General features: G+C 40.2%; 1 protein-coding gene across 3 annotated transcripts in view; it reads left to right on the forward strand.

The window, feature by feature from the left end:
• The window catches only part of ITPR2 (inositol 1,4,5-trisphosphate receptor type 2), a 269,515-nt gene that overhangs the window by 194,466 nt on the left and 57,999 nt on the right, over positions 1 to 17,050 (forward strand). For all 3 annotated transcript variants that reach the window (XM_075113616.1, XM_075113625.1, XM_075113634.1), the window contains 5 exons: positions 137 to 393; positions 1,627 to 1,827; positions 3,725 to 3,835; positions 8,151 to 8,246; positions 9,453 to 9,572. In XM_075113616.1, the coding sequence (XP_074969717.1) occupies positions 137 to 393; positions 1,627 to 1,827; positions 3,725 to 3,835; positions 8,151 to 8,246; positions 9,453 to 9,572 (785 nt within the window). The remainder of the gene's footprint in view (positions 1 to 136; positions 394 to 1,626; positions 1,828 to 3,724; positions 3,836 to 8,150; positions 8,247 to 9,452; positions 9,573 to 17,050) is intronic.

A 17,050-nucleotide genomic window follows, 5' to 3' on the forward strand; every position in this document is an offset into this window, starting at 1 on the left:
TGTAAGTTGCCTAGAGGTCTTTGAAAAGTTAGGCACCAACAAAGAAAAAGTTGCATTCATTATTATTGTTTTCTTATTGTTTAATCAAACGAGGCGAAAGACTTTCAAAAATGAGGGAAAATTATCTTCTTTTCAGTAAAGGATTCCACCCTGCATCTGAAAGAGGGTATGAAAGGACAGTTAACAGAAGCGTCTTCTGCAACGTCCAAGGCTTACTCTGTGTATAGAAGAGAAATGGACCCAGAAGTAGATCTTATGGGCTCAGGAACAGATGCTGCAAATGCAGAAGAGAAGTCTGCAGAAGAAGCAATCATGAGCCCTGCCATTGCAATCATGCAGCCAATACTGAGATTTCTTCAGCTGCTGTGCGAGAACCACAACCGAGAGCTGCAGGTAAAATGTTTCTGAGCTGAGCTCCAAAAGAAGTATTACAGGAGCTGGAACTTTATAAGGCAAGAAAAACACACCTGTGCCTGGCTCCTGTTACAGTATAGGGGTGTCTGAAATGTTGTTGTTCTTTTGGTCCAAGGGATAAAATAACCCGTTTCAAGAACCACTTGCATGCTCTGTTTGAGCTCATGTTTATGTCCTCAGAATTGCTTGGGGACTGCAGCATAGCCTCATGGAATTGAGAAGTGTCTAAATGTCCCTGTTAGTATGGTTTCTGTGCACAAATGGTAGATCACTTAGCACAGGCTTGAAGACCACAGGAAGTTTCTGGGCAAAGTTGGGGTACTGCTCCTTTCCCTAGGTATTGTGACTGAAGGCTTTAAGATGCTATGTGTGTCCCTGCTATCAATTTCTCTGGTAAAAATTACTGACCCCATAGCAACCTTTACAAAATGAATTTTCTGCAAATATACCTCAGTGCCACGTCCAGCAGCCTCCCTCAAAGCAGTGCTGGGCGTGGTTTGAGCTAAGCTTCCGTTCTGCACTGACACTGCCAAGGAGCAGTTGTATTGTGTCACCATCCCTGCTCAGCCATGGGGCAACAAGCTTCCAGGAGAAGGGTCATAATAGGTGGATGGGGTAGGTACGCAGGTCATATGTAAGACATTTAAGGCCAGTGAAGATGTTTGCGGAGTTCGCTTTCCTAAGCCCTCCTTTCTCTACTAATTTAATCATAGAACCCATGTCTCCTAAACCATGCCCGGAAGTGCCACGTCTACACGTCTTTTAAATACCTCCAGGGATGGTGACTCCACCACCTCTCTGGGCAACCTCTTCCAATGCCTGACCTCTCTTTCAGTGAAGAAATTTTTCCTAATATCTAATCTAAACCTCCCCTGACGCAGCTTGAAGCCGTTTCCTCTCATTCTATTGCTAGTAACTTGGGAGAAGAGACCAACACCCTCCTCGCTACAACCTCCTTTCAGGTAGCTGTACAGAGCGGTAAAGTCTCCCCTCAGCCTTTTCTCCAGACTAAATCAGATAATGGTTCTCAACTGCTGCACTAAGGCATAATATATTTTCTACAGTGCAGTGTGTACTTCAGTATCTAAGGTACAGTGGTCATATGGTCGTAAATTGTTCTCTCTAATATTTTCATGAAAAAGACTGTTTGACTTGTCTCTAACTCTTGGGTTTTTTTGGTTTTTTTTGGTGTTCCTTCTCTCCACCCACCAGAATTTTTTAAGACATCAGAACAATAAAACAAATTACAACCTTGTTTGTGAGACCCTTCAGTTTTTGGACTGTATCTGTGGAAGCACGACAGGTGGACTGGGCTTATTGGGGCTTTACATCAATGAGAGGAATGTGGCTCTTGTGAACCAGACACTGGAAAGCTTGACTGAATATTGCCAAGGTCCATGCCATGAAAATCAGGTAGGGCTCAAATAACTTGTGGATATGTACCTGAATGTATGGTATATGTGTGCTTGTCATAAACCTTTTGCTGTTCTTAACATAAATTCAGTTGTAATTGCTATGACTAGGCTTTACACCTTTCAAGCTTTCATAAGGCCTGAGCAATTCTTGTAAGTCAGAACTCAATATACTCTCTTCCTGTAGTATGTCAGCTTCTGTGGAAGGCGTCCAGTCCTTTTTTGAGGGTTTAGTGTCTCATGTCAGTGGGTCCATGGCTTAAATCTCACTTTGTGGGCCTGGATTTTGAGTCACAGCTGTGGAAGTACATTGCATACATAATCTTGTTTTCTTCATTTTCATTCATTCTGCCTTTGCTGCTGTTTATATAGGTTGCTAACATTTACTTTTCTTAATTCACATAACTGCTACAAAGTTTTACTTACCATCCCACTATACTACCTATCAGCATATTTAACTATATCAGCAGTGAAATGGGTGAGGCTAAAGATCATGCTTCTAATCTTCTGTGCCTTGCTTGATGCAGCCTTTTTAAGTCATATAGCTGTGCCTTTTGGTAGATGTCTCTAGTGCTGTACTGAGGCAGTATAGAAAGGTAAAGGATGTAGTTACATGTTGCTATATTTGATCCGAAGAGGACTGTAGTAAAGTTGTCACAGTTCCCATTAGCAATGGGAAAATTGCGGTGGGTGAAATTACAGAGGCAATCTATTCTTGATACTAGAAATAGCTGAAGGAATAAATGCAGTATTAATGCAACTTCATTAACATGCACAAATGAAGTGCAGAGTGCTGGTAATCAACAGTCTTTACTTACTGTTTTTAAAACAAACAAATAGAAATCCTTTAGTGGACTAAATTTTAAACAGTGATATTTGATTCACTAATGGATGGGAAGAAAATCTGTCAAAAAAGAATAATTACAGGACTGACTGGAGATTAAAAAAAAACCAAACCTATGTTTCAAGTTAACTTGTTCCCCAACAAGTTTACTTGAATAACACTGATAATGGAAGGAAATGATTAGTTACACTTTAATTACTTAGATCTACCTGCTGGGAAGTTGCTTGGGATTTGAGTTACGCTTGTCCACACCAACTGCAAGTCTGATTCAGTGTATTTCAGAGGCAAATGCTCCACACTCTCATTTTCATTTTTTCCCTTCTTTCTCTCTTTCTTGAAAACTTTTCCTATCCTATTTTCCTATAAACCTGTTAGAAAAAAATACCATAGGCTTGTAAAACTGACAGTTATTTACAAGGCTCAGAAGGTCCTCCTGGACCCCCTGTAAAAGCATTTCGGAAGTACTGTTGGTCATAATCACAGTTTTGAATTCCATGTCCAGAAATGTCCTTCTGTGCATGCGCACGTAGAAAACCTTAATTTTTGCAAACACTTCATGCTATAAGAGCAATATTGACTCTCGCTGCTAAATGGAAATTAAGAATTTAAGTGTGCAAATTTGATTGTGCCTACATTCAAGCATGTCTTTTATGTCTCTCTGTGTGTGTGTTCGGCTGAATCTGGCAGTGCTTTTGTGGCTGCTGTCTCTGACTTGTACCACTTGATGCCAAGTCCTGCATAATGCACTGCAAGCATATTTTAGCTTGCACCACCTTTTTTCCAGTTTTGTACTTCACGACGGGTAGTGTTGGGGTTAGTTTTGTGTTACACAGGCATTCCCCAGCACCCCTTGTGGCACATTTTCAGGCTGCTCTGCTTTGGCTGGGAGGTTCATTGATGTTACAAGGTCTTTCAAGTTCTGAGTCCTTGTTTTGGAAATCTGCTGATGTGCATATTCTCTCTCCCTCTCCCTTCGCCTGTCCTGTCTCCCTCTTTTCCCCTCTCCTTCCCTCCCCCTTCCCCCTACCCCCGACTCCCTTCTCTTATTTTGCAGACTTGCATAGCCACCCATGAATCTAATGGGATTGATATTATAATTGCACTCATCTTGAATGACATAAACCCTCTTGGCAAATACTGCATGGATTTGGTGCTTCAGCTAAAGGTATAGTAAATGTAAATTTTTTTAATTTAAATTTGAGTAATAATAGAAGACATACCTATGCAACAGATCTAGGCAGCCTGACGTTTACTTAATCTTACCATAGCATAATATACTCAGCATCCTTTGAAAACGAACATTGCAAATTAATTCAGCTCAACTTCTGAATCCTTATCAGGCTCTCTACCATAGGCCTTTTGACCCACTGTTGTGTTTGGGAGTATGCCCTCAGCTTTTTTTAAAAAAATCCTATCAAACAGACATGGCATAGCTAGCATAAAGAGTCTATGTTCTGGGCATAAAATCTCATGGGTCTGATAAATATCAAGACTGTACAGACATGTAACAAGTCAGGCATTCTCTGTTTATACTGAACTTCTTAAAATTTACTTGAGAAGGAGATGTTGTGAAAAAAGAATAATATATCAGATTGCCTATAATGTCAAATAAAGTTGAAAACAAGGTTAAAGTAAATTATATTTTATTTCCCTTCTCAGTGTCCTGTGAGGGGGAGGGTGAAAGGTAGAGTGGGAGGGCTTGTAATTTTGTTTTTTGTTCTCTGGAGAGTGGGATAGGCTCATAGATAGTTTCTCTGGCCTGTGTGCCATTGCATGCAGAGAGGAGCTCTGCAGCTATAGTGTGTGCCAAGTAGGGTAGAACTTGTCCAGGAGGAGCCTTGGGTTATTGCCTTTTCTTGCCTTCCAAATGAAGTATTTCCATTGCAAATGGCCTATTTCCTCCCCCAAACCAGCAAATACTTCACGGTAGCTGCATTGCATCATATTGGCAACATTATGAATGTCTAATAAAATAATTAATATGGCTATATATCATGTACAATGAAACACTTAATCAACAGTGCTTTACACATGATTTTAATAACTGTAATTACATTTTTGAATGGCACTGTAATTCAGGCCCCCCTCAAGCAAAACACTTAGCTTTTTTAACATTTAACTTTGAACGTGCAGGCAGTTCTTTTGAAGCCCAAATTTCAGTCCCTGTAAAGACCTAGATGCAGTAACTCCAGTGCCATTTTGGTTTGCCATTATCATGAAGCTGTCAAATGTTTGGAGAACATCTTTCCTATGTAATAACAAAAAAATGGAGTTTAGTGACATTGCTGCAAGGACCAGTTTAGCCCTGTTCATAAGAGACTATATATGCCTTACTCTTACTTAAATAGCAAAAATTGTGGTGAATGGTGTGAAAATGATTCTGATTTTACAGAACCACAGAGTCATTTGGATTAGAAGGGACATCTTGAAGTCATCTTGCCCAATATCCCAGCTCAAGCAGCGTCAGCTAAAGCAGGTTGCCCAGAATTGTGTCTGGTTGAATATCTCCACAGATGGAGGCCTCACAACCTGTCTGGGCAACTTAGTGCAGTGTTTGATCACTACCAGAGTAAAAAATTGTTTTCTTGTGTTTAGAGGGAATTTCATGTGTGTTTTAATTTGTGTCAATTGCCTCTTGTCCTCTCACTGGGCACTACTGAGTGGAGTCTGGCTTCCTCTTCTTCATTCCCTTCCACCAGATATTTATACACATTGATAAGATCCTCCTTCTCCAAGCTGAACAGTGCCAGCTGCTCCTTATATGAAAAATGCTCCATTCCCGTAATCATCTCTGTGGCTTTTTGCTGGACTCGTTCCAGTAAGTCCGTATCTTTCTCATACTGGGGAGCCCAGAACTGGACGCAGTGCTGGGCCAGATGTGATGTCAAGAATTAGATCCAAATTAAGAAGTTACTCGTTTTCATTTGGAGTGGCAACATATCCAAGTAATATAGCCATGAGTTTACCAGGTTAATGTTTAACATTGACAATCTGTCAGTGCTCATATGCAACTCTGAAGTTGCAAACACATAAATTTTGCAGTGAAAATACAGAATGCAGAGTGTATAGGCCCACACACTTACACATACAAACAAGCTTAGACACTGTTTTCGGGGAACACTATATATTGAACTCATACCGCCCAACCACAGCAAAGGCAATACAGGATTATATTTTCCCATGCCATCTTAATTTAGCTTGTTTTGCACATAGTTTGTGATGTGGTATTAATTACATCTTCATGAATTATATTTTCCACTGGAGTCCCGAATCATTTCGTGTATGGTGTAGATGGTGTTCGTTGAGTGCACAGATGGCCAGTGTTCTGTTCTGCCTCTTGTTAGTTTGAGTATGACCCCCTGGCCTTCCTTACTGACTAGTATTTAAGCCCTGGCACAGTATGACCTCAATATCTGCCACTCTGTGTAGTGGCAGGATGAAGAGACATTGTCTGAGTGTCTTTTCAGCTTTTCTCATAGCACCTTACTCTGCTGTATCTAGTTGCTTCGTACATGATTTTTCCAAAATTCTTATAAGGAGGTGAGATGAGAACCCAGGTAAAGAGAAATGAAGGCTAGATTTTTTGCAGTACTAATGTGTGATGAAGAACTTTATACTGTACGTTCCAAGTAACGGACCTCTTTTTCTCATTGATATCTGGGAATGGAGGTCAGATCCTGGGGTCTCAAAGCATGCAGTAAATGAAGAACATGTCATCAGATGAGCATCTCAACATCAGATGCCAGCGATCAGAGAGAAAAAACTGGAGCCATGTGCCTGCCTGCTGTAATTCGAGGCTATGGCATGCCACTTCTGCTGAGTCAGTAGCAAGAAGCTGGCTGTTGATGACACGATGTCCTACCCACCTTTACCTTTTCTCAATGCAGCAGGCTTCTCTCCATCCCCAGGGTTGTCTGCACTGGGAAATGGCTTCAAAGTCCTCACCCATGAGTGAGTGGAGTAGACTGATGCCTTCCTCCACAGTTTCTTCCCTTTCCTTCTCAAGCTCCCTGGCAGCCTGTCTTGTCCCCTTCCCTCCTCCTCAGTTTGAGATCCCATCAATGCTACCACAACTGACTTGGTCACCATTGTAAGGGAAACTGCAGTGGAAAAAGAACCATTCAGTTCTTCAGACAGCACCCTGAGTCCCTGCTTTGAGCAGGGTGTGGGACTGCTGAAAGATCAGTCCAGAGGAGAGCCTCAAAGGCATGATTTTGTGATCCAGTCTGCATGGTTTTGTGATTCTGTGCCCACCAAGAAGAAACTCTGTGGACTTTTAGTTGTGAAACTAACAAGTTGCTACAGTATAGTACTCAAAATGTAATTTTAAAAAATGCTTATGAGTAGAACAAATTTGACTACAACTTGCACAGTTGTGTTATCTTGGCCTCTAGTGCTCCAGATTTTCAGCTCTGCTATCAAAACTTGGAAAAGCAAAGGCTGCTTAAAACAGAAGTTGCTTGAACATGCAGAAAAGAACATCTTCCTTTTTGCCTCAGTCCCAAAAGCAGCTGAGCCCTTTTCCTCTGAAATTGCCCATACTAATCGTCTGAGACACACCCTCACTGTGAGAAATTTCAGTTTGAGTTGCTGATGTCTGGCAACAAGCAGCTGAGAACGAGGTTGTATGATGGTTCAGGGTTTTACTGGCCCCTACCTCATGTATGCGGTCTACTTCCAAGTATTCACACAGTTTGGTCTGTAATGGGGCACAATGAGGGGATGCTGTGGCAGGTGAACCAAGGCAGCCACGCTCTGGCAGAAAGCAGTCAAACCTCCAAAACCATTCTTCCTGTCCCGTTCACAATAACTGATTTAACTGGAAGTAGGACAGGTCTGTGAAGTTTAAGGCATTACTGGGTTACTGCTGCTAAAGCTCATGCTATTTAATCCTTGCGAGAGGTCTTGGTAAAAGCAGCTAGTTGACAAAACAAAGAATATCTTTATATTTTCCCCCAGGAATATTTGTTAATGAAACAAAATTCCAAGAATGTATGAAAACAGTTTATTTTATAGCCTTTCAAGTAATAACCAGTTGGACTTTATAAAAACGAAAGGGGAAGGAAACCTGCCTGAATGATGAAACCTTTCGTGTAATACTTTTTGTAATTACCTCTGTTGAGTATTGTTTTAAAAAAAAGCCATGGCAAAAATTGCTAGGTGGGCAATAAGAAAAGGAAATGGGATTTCATTTCTTGTGCACAGTATAGAACAAGGCTCTGTATTTAAGTAGAATATTTTTCAATATTTAAAATACTTCTTCCAATATAGCGTGCAGAGTTAGTTAGCCTTACAGTATGCGGACATTAAAATAGGAAAAAAACCCTATTAAATATGTCAGTAAGATAAAAGATGTGAGTAGTTTAAAATCTTATCCGCTAAAAAAGTGGTACTCGTAATCTCAATTAAAACAAATGCAAGGGTCATTAATCCATGAAATAGATTTTAAAATTTGCATTAACTTGGTTTTGTATCTCTAGAACAATGCCTCCAAGCTTTTGCTGGCTATTATGGAAAGCAGGCACGACAGTGAGAATGCGGAAAGAATCCTTTTCAACATGAGACCAAGGGAACTGGTGAGAAAACTTCTGAATATTCATAAATCCTTTGGCTGAAAAAAAAATCTGTCATTAAAACATTTTTAAAATGATCTGCGTCTAAGCTGAAAAGTGTTGGCAGCATATAGTGACACAATGTATCAGGATAGTACTAATTCACAAAAAGTACTTTAAAAGGATCAAGCATGCATGATTTCAGTCTTTACGACTTCATTATTTTTATCCTGTTCCAAGCACTTTTCTGTAATTGTTTCCTAACTAAATTATCATACTCTGGTAGACTGTCTTCAAGTACACTTTGTCAGGGGCTGGGAAATTAAGCTTGTACAGTTTGTGAAACAGTGCTAACAGAAGTGTGTATGTAGGCATACTATATATATATGTATGTATGTTGTATGTTTTATATATATGTCTCATGAGCAAACAGAAAGAGTTACAAACAGTTGTTGCTGTATTTTGGAACAACCATGATACTTGTGTAGGTCTCTAGGCATTTTAAATAGATTGTAAATCTGGACAAATTGTTTCCAATCCAGTAGGCCACACAACAGCAGTGACTGAAAAACCTGTCTTGTGGGGAGATCTGTGTGCACTTGGCCAGAGCCCAGTGGCCTGCTGGTTTGGGGACTCATCATCATGGTGGCGTGTCAGCATGATGAGGCCGGCCCTAGGGTACAACTGCAGGTTCAGGCCCAGTGTGGGGAATGTAGGATTTCCCCTGCATTGGTCCTGTAAGAGGCTTTGAATATTTTGGAATTACCACAGCACCCTGCCCAGATCTGTATCTTCCTTTTACTTTTGGTTTAGTGGGTTTTCTTCTGTTAAACCATGTGGAGAACGCTGAGTGATGTTGCAGCCAGCTCTAGCCAGAGAGAGATTGTGGCTGCACTCTAAGTACCACAAGACTCTACCTGTGGTATCTGTAGATCTGTCCATAAAAGCATTTGTGAAAATACCTGTTCAGAAAGGCTCAGCATCCCTGTTCCTTTCTCACAGTTGCAGAAGTTTTGGTGATGAGAAATGTAGCAGTTTGGAGCTTCATAAATACTTCAAGCTTGTCTTTATTCAGAAAGTGTTCCTCAGACTGCTTGTTCTTCTTGCAGGACTGTAGGGCACCCATCCAGACAAGCTGAACAAAGCGAGTGTGTTCAAACACAGTGTTTGGTGCTTTTTCCCCAAGAATGACAGTTATTTCATCTCTCCTTGTTGGGGTTTATGTTACAGGTGGATGTGATGAAGAATGCATATAACCAAGGCCTTGAATGTGACCATGAGGAGGAGAATGGAGATGATGGCATCTCCCCAAAAGATGTTGGCCATAATATCTATATTTTGGCACATCAGGTATGTCTTATTTGTTATGTGACTACTTCCCTTCTACAAAAGCATTACATGGTTAAACTCCACACAAAACCTGCCTGATCAAAAAGGGGAGCTTTCACTCTTGTGATTTCTGGCTCATGTTTGTGTGCAACATGACTTTATCTGGAAAGTTGCTGAAAGCAGGACAAGCAAGCAGTCTCACTGTATGAGTAGGCACTGTGGGATATGGTAGGCTCTATTGCTGTGAAATACCAATGTAGAGCAAAGCAGATAAAGTCCACTTAGCTTTGTCTTCTTCTAACATTAACAGCTCATTTATATCAACCGAATCATAAATCACCTTATCATTATTGCTGTATTTGAAATAGTAGCTTCACTTGTGATACCAAGCGACCTTGAATTGAGAAGATTCCTATTATTTTAGATATATTAGTTAGCCAATAAGAATAATTGGGCCTTTTTACTGTTTTCTCATTTCGAATTATGTTGTAGTGCCCTCAAGCTTTTTCCGATCACTTTTGCTTCTTTACTGGTAAAGGTAGAATGTACACTGAAAGTTATTAATTCTTCAGAACAGTTGGTATCAAAAATAGTTTATCTTTCAATTATGTTAAGAGTATTGAAAAGATTATTTTTTTAATTTAAAATATAAAGACCTCATATTTCTTGATTATATCATAAATGATAGCATTTGGTATTTCATTTAAGGGTCAAATTTTTAAAAAATGTTTTTACTAAGTAAGAAACAATAAACAGATGGGGATAGAGGGTGTTCTACGTTCATTATGCTTATTAAGTGTTGCTCGGAATTGAATACTCAATGGAAAAAGAGAAGAAAGCAATCTGTAGTTACACTAGTATTATGCAATGTTTCTTTCAAGCAAGGAATGCAAAACCAGTTACTGAGTTATGCTTGCGTGCTTGCAGCACATTCAAATAACTAAGTCTTGTTATTATGTTCTTGTTGACCATGTTCTACTCCCGTGCTGTATTTAGGACTGTACGTAAGACACCCATCTAAGATGATAGAATTTTTAAAAAACATCTGTAGCTTCTTACCTTGTATGACTGTTTACTCCTTGTATGAATACTTCTAATGAAAATTTAAATGCCTGCCAAATTGAAATGTTGGTATGTTATGTCTTCTGCCTAGAGTTTGTATTAAGTGACTTAACAGGGTTTGTGACAATGGAGAATAAATTTTGGGGGTAGAATATAGGCCTAAACCTGTATATGAAGTGACTGCCGGGGTCATTTTACAAAACAAGGTCACTACCAAGGGTACACTAGCTAGCTGAGGTGTAGATTAAGCTCTGTCGCTGGATACATATTCAGGGTGCTGGGGAGGTTCATGATGCCACCTCACAGCTATTCCAAATGCCTGATCTGTAGTTGGCTGCATTATGGTTGCATAAGGCTGGATATTTTTACAGCAATTTACTAAGCTCCTTCCTGTTCTGTAGAATTAAATGGCATGACTGGCTGTGTATGCTACAAAAATATCCATCTTTTTACAAAAAAAACCTCTTCTTGCATTTCTGTGACACAGTACATGTGTCTGCTTACAATAGCTTTGCACCCATGTCAAGCCCCATATCAAAACAAAACAATGGAAGGGCAGGCAATCTGGGGCCTTTCTTTCTCCTCCGCTAATGAAAAGCTATGATTCTTGGCACGCAACTACTGATCTTTGACCCCAAACTCTTTCCATGGCTGCCCTTTCACTCATCCTGGGATGGGCAGGATACAAGCGTGGTCCCTCCTCCATAAGGCCATTGTTGCTGGGTTCCTTTGCTGGCTCCACTCTCCAAACACCCTCTTTACGCTTTACTATGTTGAAGTGGCTTTTTGGTGGCTGGCCCTTTCGCTCGGCTTAGCTGACCTGATTTACACAATATTTCTTTGTTGTGCTCCTTACAGTTTTACAGTTCATCTGACTTATTTTTTTCTACAACCAGTGTGGCTCTTCAGTCACTTTCCTGACACTTGCTTGCGACCACTCGCTGTAGTTACAACTTTTTGGTCCCTCTGTAACAGCAGAATAAAGACCAAGAGTTCCTCTTTTTGCTGTTACAGCCCTCAAACACAGACAGTTTATTTTGGGGAGCTCAGACTTTCAGTTTTTGTCGTTGCACTTTTCAGGGCGATGGTGGGTTCTGCATTTTGCCACCACTACATCCTTCCTTGCCCTTCCTGTGGTTGATTTTACCAGAAGCAAAAGGCATTCTTGTAAATGTTTGACCCACAGTGCATAGAAAGTTATAAATATGTCACAAGCAAGGCTGAGATTTCTGTTACTAAATCTCCTTTACAGCCTCCCAACCCCTACCCCAAATGCATACTCAGGTATGCGTATGCAAGTACATGTGCACACCCAGACATCTCTCCCCACACAGAGGTGTGTGGGCACAGCAGCCTGGGACATGATGATAAGACACTGACTGTTAAATATGCCACGTCATGACAGTTATCACATCTCTTTCACATGTTTCTCTGTCCCCTCTTTTCTTCCCTTTATTTCTTCATCCTCCTCCAGCCTGCCACGTGCCATAGCTGTGCTGCTTCCCCTGCACTGACTCCAGGCTGTCTGGATGCTGCTGCTCCTCACTTTTCCTATTCGATGTATTATGAGCAGAGGGGAGAAGGGAGCACCACTAAGAGAAAGCAGAACTGACTTATCCATGAGGAACTACCCTGAGCTGTACCCCTACTCTGCAACCTGGCTTTGGGGTAGGGCCTCCTTCCAGACATAGCTCTTCTACAGCTGCTTATGGAGGAGTGACACAAACTGGTGCTTGAGGTCACATTCTGGAAAAATAAGCCTATTATTGCGAGATAGAGAGCATTCACAATTCTCTTGAAAATCCATGGAGAAGATCCTGTTTTCTTTGTTTTGTTCAAATGTCATGCTCAGAGCCAAACTTTGAACCTGATATTGCTAATTCTTACTGTAGTCTCGGGTGAATGGCAGTGGTATGTTATGGATCGTTCCATCAGCTCTTACATCCCTTCTTCTCCAGCCTCAGTCAAAAGAAATTGGTGTGGTATTTTTATTGCTGTCCTTTTAAAAGATCCTGTTAAAGCAGGCTACACATTTTTTTGCAAAGTTAGTAAGGGTGTCCACAAAGAGACTTCATCTTGGTGTGATGTCTCTGTAGAGATTACAAAAGCTTTGACATAGTAGCACAATAAAGTTTAATACTTACTCACCTCTTATATGCAGAAGCATTGGTGTGAGAGAATCAAGTTTTAAATAGCTACCCAAAAAAAAAAGATTATAAAAAGGCTAAAGAAATCCACTGTTTTTTCAGGTGACTGCTTGAGCTTGCTACCTGTTAGTTATAACAAAATATTTCAGTAGTCTGTAAACTAAAAAAATCTTTCTTAGAGTTAGTAGCATTTCTGTGAGGTTCATGACCTCTTTACATTTACTAGGAAGTAAAATAAAGCACTGGTTATAACCACAGGCTCCTATAGTTTGCATGCATGTATATATGTGCTTCTGTTAAAAGAAAATACTTCGGAGTGTTTCTTTGTGTGTTTCAGCTAGATGCAAGCTGTCAAAATCAAGCATGAAGCCCAAGCTAATATGCTGTACCTTTCAGCGGGGGCTTTATTCATGATGCTCAGAAAAATGTGAAATAACTACATAGCTTCTAGTCAGCTTGCAGCATGGGAAAAATGCACTTTCATCTGCCTGTACAGCTGTGTAGACATGTCCTTGATCTAGAAGGATGTGAGTGGGTAGGGAGTAGGGAAGCAAGTTGTAATACTGTAGCAAAATTTTCAAATTTTCAATGCCTTGTGACTTCCTCCATCCGGTTCCCAAAGCTGTTGCAGGAGTGTAGAGGTACTGACCTAGCATGTCACCCCTTTCACGATGTGTGTTCTGAGGCTCTCAGACAAGCAAAATGTTTACTCAAATGCTCGATTTTAAGCATATGCTTAAATGCCTTGCCGGAGAGGGAGCGTAGGTCTTAGAATTCCACAATATCTTTCTAACCTCCAAGTAAACAGAAGAGGTTTTTATGAGATTAAGCTAAAAATTTGTTTAAATCCCAACAGAGCATGAAAAATATTTATATAATTTCCTGGTGGCACCAAGGCTTAATGAAACGTCATTTCCTCCACCCCATAAGGTTAGAAGAAATAAACACTGCTTGATATCAATGCAGGTATACAGCATAAACAAACATGAATTTGATCCAGACTATCTTCTGATAGACTAACACATTTGGAAGTGTTCTTCCATTGATAAGTTCTTAAAATAAACCAAGAAAAAAGAGGCAGAATTTGCTGTGAATTTTAAGGTTCTTGCTGCAAGTAATACTAAGTGTACTGTAGCAATTGGACATCACGAGTAAGTCATACTCCTTCCTCTCTGGTGCTAATTTTAAATGGGCTGAGCAAAATAAGTCATCCAGCCTTATATATTTGTTAATATATTAAATATATTAGTAGCAGAATCAAGATCTATTTATCAACTTGGTCTTATTGCCATGTTTACTTCATGCAGTATGTTGCATATTAGTGTAGGCACATGAAGAACATTTGCTAAATAGGCAACTAAAATGGTAACAATTGATATGGATTTATAGAGTGGGAGTAGTGGTGCACTATGGGCTATTTTTTAAAAGTTACTGGTTTTGACATTTGAACTAGGACTGGTTTAAGAATGAGATTGGATATGATACATTCACTAAGGAGCAGCTGAAGTCGGTTTTAAAAAACAGCTATCCGAATACTTAAAACTCTAAGAAGCACAAAGTCTTTTGTTTCTGCGGGTTTCCGTTTAGCATGTCATTCTGTATCTTTCATCAGGTTTGAGTACAGCAAGGGCTAGGACCAGCTTTATTTTCCAATCAATGCTGTGCCTAGAACTGTGTGGTTCTGGGACGCCTATGTACTACAGCAGAACAAGTAAAAGACAATAATAATAGTTGTTTCAGAAATATTTAAAGAATTAATCTTACTTTTTATAGGATTTTGGAACAATTAAGAAAAGCTTTTAATTTTGTTTCTCCCTCTCTTAAAGTAGGTGGTATTACCCGGTGTTACAGGTAAAGACACCAAGCCAGAAGCAGATGTAGACAGCAAGTCATTAGCTGTCATTGGAAGCAAATACAGCTTGTTTGATCCCTAGTGCTTTGCTTTAACTGCTGCATTGGATTTACTCCTATGCTCACTCGATCCCAGCTACTTTACTAATGAGGAGAATTGGCATTTATCGGGTAGTACAGTTGAGAAGTGCATAATCACTGACCACATTAGTACTCCAGGAGTCTTTTAAAGTGATCATGCTAACATATATTTTTCAGATAAACTTTCCTGTGCTGCTAGTATTATGGATTGTTAAGGCTAGAAGAGCTTTCATAAGAAAATGGAGATAAGTGTGTGCATGTGTGTGAGGGAGGTATTGTAAGGCTTAAGTTTTTTTGTGGGTAATTATTTTTGGTGTTGTAGCTTGGAGCAGCTGCTGGCTTTCCTTCACTTAGCTTTTTTTTTAACATTTAGACAGATAAACTTAGACCTTGGGCCTCCTTTTCCCTAGTGTTTGTATGTGCATGCATAAAATGAAATACATTTATTGAAACATATACTATAAAGTAAATGTGAATTCTCGTACCCATCCATTCATCTTGACCCACATACAATTCAAGTCAGGACAAAGGATTCCAGGGTAAGACCTTGCTTAAAATTATGGGATTAGATTTTCCATGGTTTAATGTATGGGGAACACAAGAAGTAACACTGGGAATGTATGCCTCCAAATGTGAGATAGGATCACTGCATGTAACATTTCCTATGGTATGAGAATCCAAAGCCTTCTGAACTGGCTGGATTGTGTCAAGCCGACAAAACAGTATTCTGCAAAAGTAAGTGTGACTGTGGTCAGGGGTAAATTTGGTGTGAAATTTGCCTGTTTAAAAAGAAGTGTATATGGTGAAGGCAAAAATTAATTACTTAAGACTGTGCATTGACAAGCACCTTCTATACAACACAGCAAAGAAACACCTGGAAAGATATTTAGGATGGAGAACAGGTGAAACCAGTTAAAACCGCCAGCAGTCCGCAGTGGGCATTAACCGGCTGAAATGATAACATCGTGGTTACACCATGGAAAAGAGATGCGCAGAAGCCAAGTGGAAAAGTCTTGCAAGAACACCTTCACCCTTGATGGTGGTGTTACTGTTACTGGCCCGTAACATTTGCCTAAAAGAGATCTCCCCGTCCTTGTGGGAGCTGCTAGTTCCCAGAGCATTTTGCACTAAAAGATAGGCTTATCCTCATCCAGTTGGGAAGCAGCTTTCAGCTGCAGCAAGGATCCTCCAGAAGAGCTGAGGTCTGGGGACCACACTGCTTCAGTGAATTTTTAAGCTTGCTGACCTGTTTCTGCCCATCCTCCCTCAGGTACCTGCTTTGCTCAAAAATGAAACTGTAACCCATTAGTCCCATAAGTGTCTTGTTTTTAGAACACATTATGTTGTGCCTAGGTTCTACAGACAAAGATTTTGAGCTGATTCTGTTCCATGAACAAAATGGCATGGTTCATTTGAATTTTTATACTTGTCTGACTGGTACACTAAAAAAATGGTGTCTTTAGTGTATGAGATTAGGATTTTGGAAAAAAGACCCAAATAAAAAAAGGTCTGAGCTTGTCTGGTGTAAATGGATGTACTTTACCAGAATCACTGGTTATATTCAGTAAAAATATAGATCACTCACGTTTCGTATAGCAATGACCATTTTCAAATTTTGCAGCTGATGTGAGCAAGCAGCCATTGGCACATGGTGTTGGAGATTGTCCTCCCAAGCACCTGATGGCAAATGGAGAAAGATACTACATGTACTTAAATAAACAGGACTACCTTTTGACACCAGAAGATGATCAAATCTATCTTTTAGGGTAAAACGGTCTTTCAGGATGAATAGCTGTGAGTTTGTGGAATAAGCACGTTCCTTTCTGCAGGACAGGTAGAATTTTCGAGGTAAAGAATATGATTTTTCGCAAGGCTTTGCTGAGGTTTGCATTTTTGGGATTTTTTTTGTTGTTGTTGTTTCTCTCTCCTAAACAGAGAAGCTCTTGCTGATAGCAGTGCCAAAACAAAGGGCTAATGGGGACCGGTCCCAGGAACTGTTACTGTCAGGGGACTCGTATCCTTGGCTGCCAGACCTGAAACTTCTCATAGAACTTTTATGTTCCACATGTTGTTTTGTAGTTATCATCCTGATGAGACAGGCTATGGCATCAAAATGACACCAGCTAATTAAATGTCAGCAGAATCAGAAGCTGTTGCAAGGCTTTTACACTTAGATTGCCAAGATTGAAACAGAAGCCAATGACGCACATCACCCTCCTTGCGGCTCATTAGGATGGTATATAACTACCTTCAGCCAGCTACAGTATAGAGAGACAGTATGGAGACTGCCACAGGGGCTTGACACTAATGAGCACCTGAAAGATTAAACAAATGTCTGTGGCTGCTGTTAGGTCTCAG

The sequence above is a fragment of the Phalacrocorax aristotelis genome, chromosome 1, assembly GCF_949628215.1.
Source record: "Phalacrocorax aristotelis chromosome 1, bGulAri2.1, whole genome shotgun sequence".
NCBI classification, from domain to species: Eukaryota; Metazoa; Chordata; class Aves; order Suliformes; family Phalacrocoracidae; genus Phalacrocorax; species Phalacrocorax aristotelis.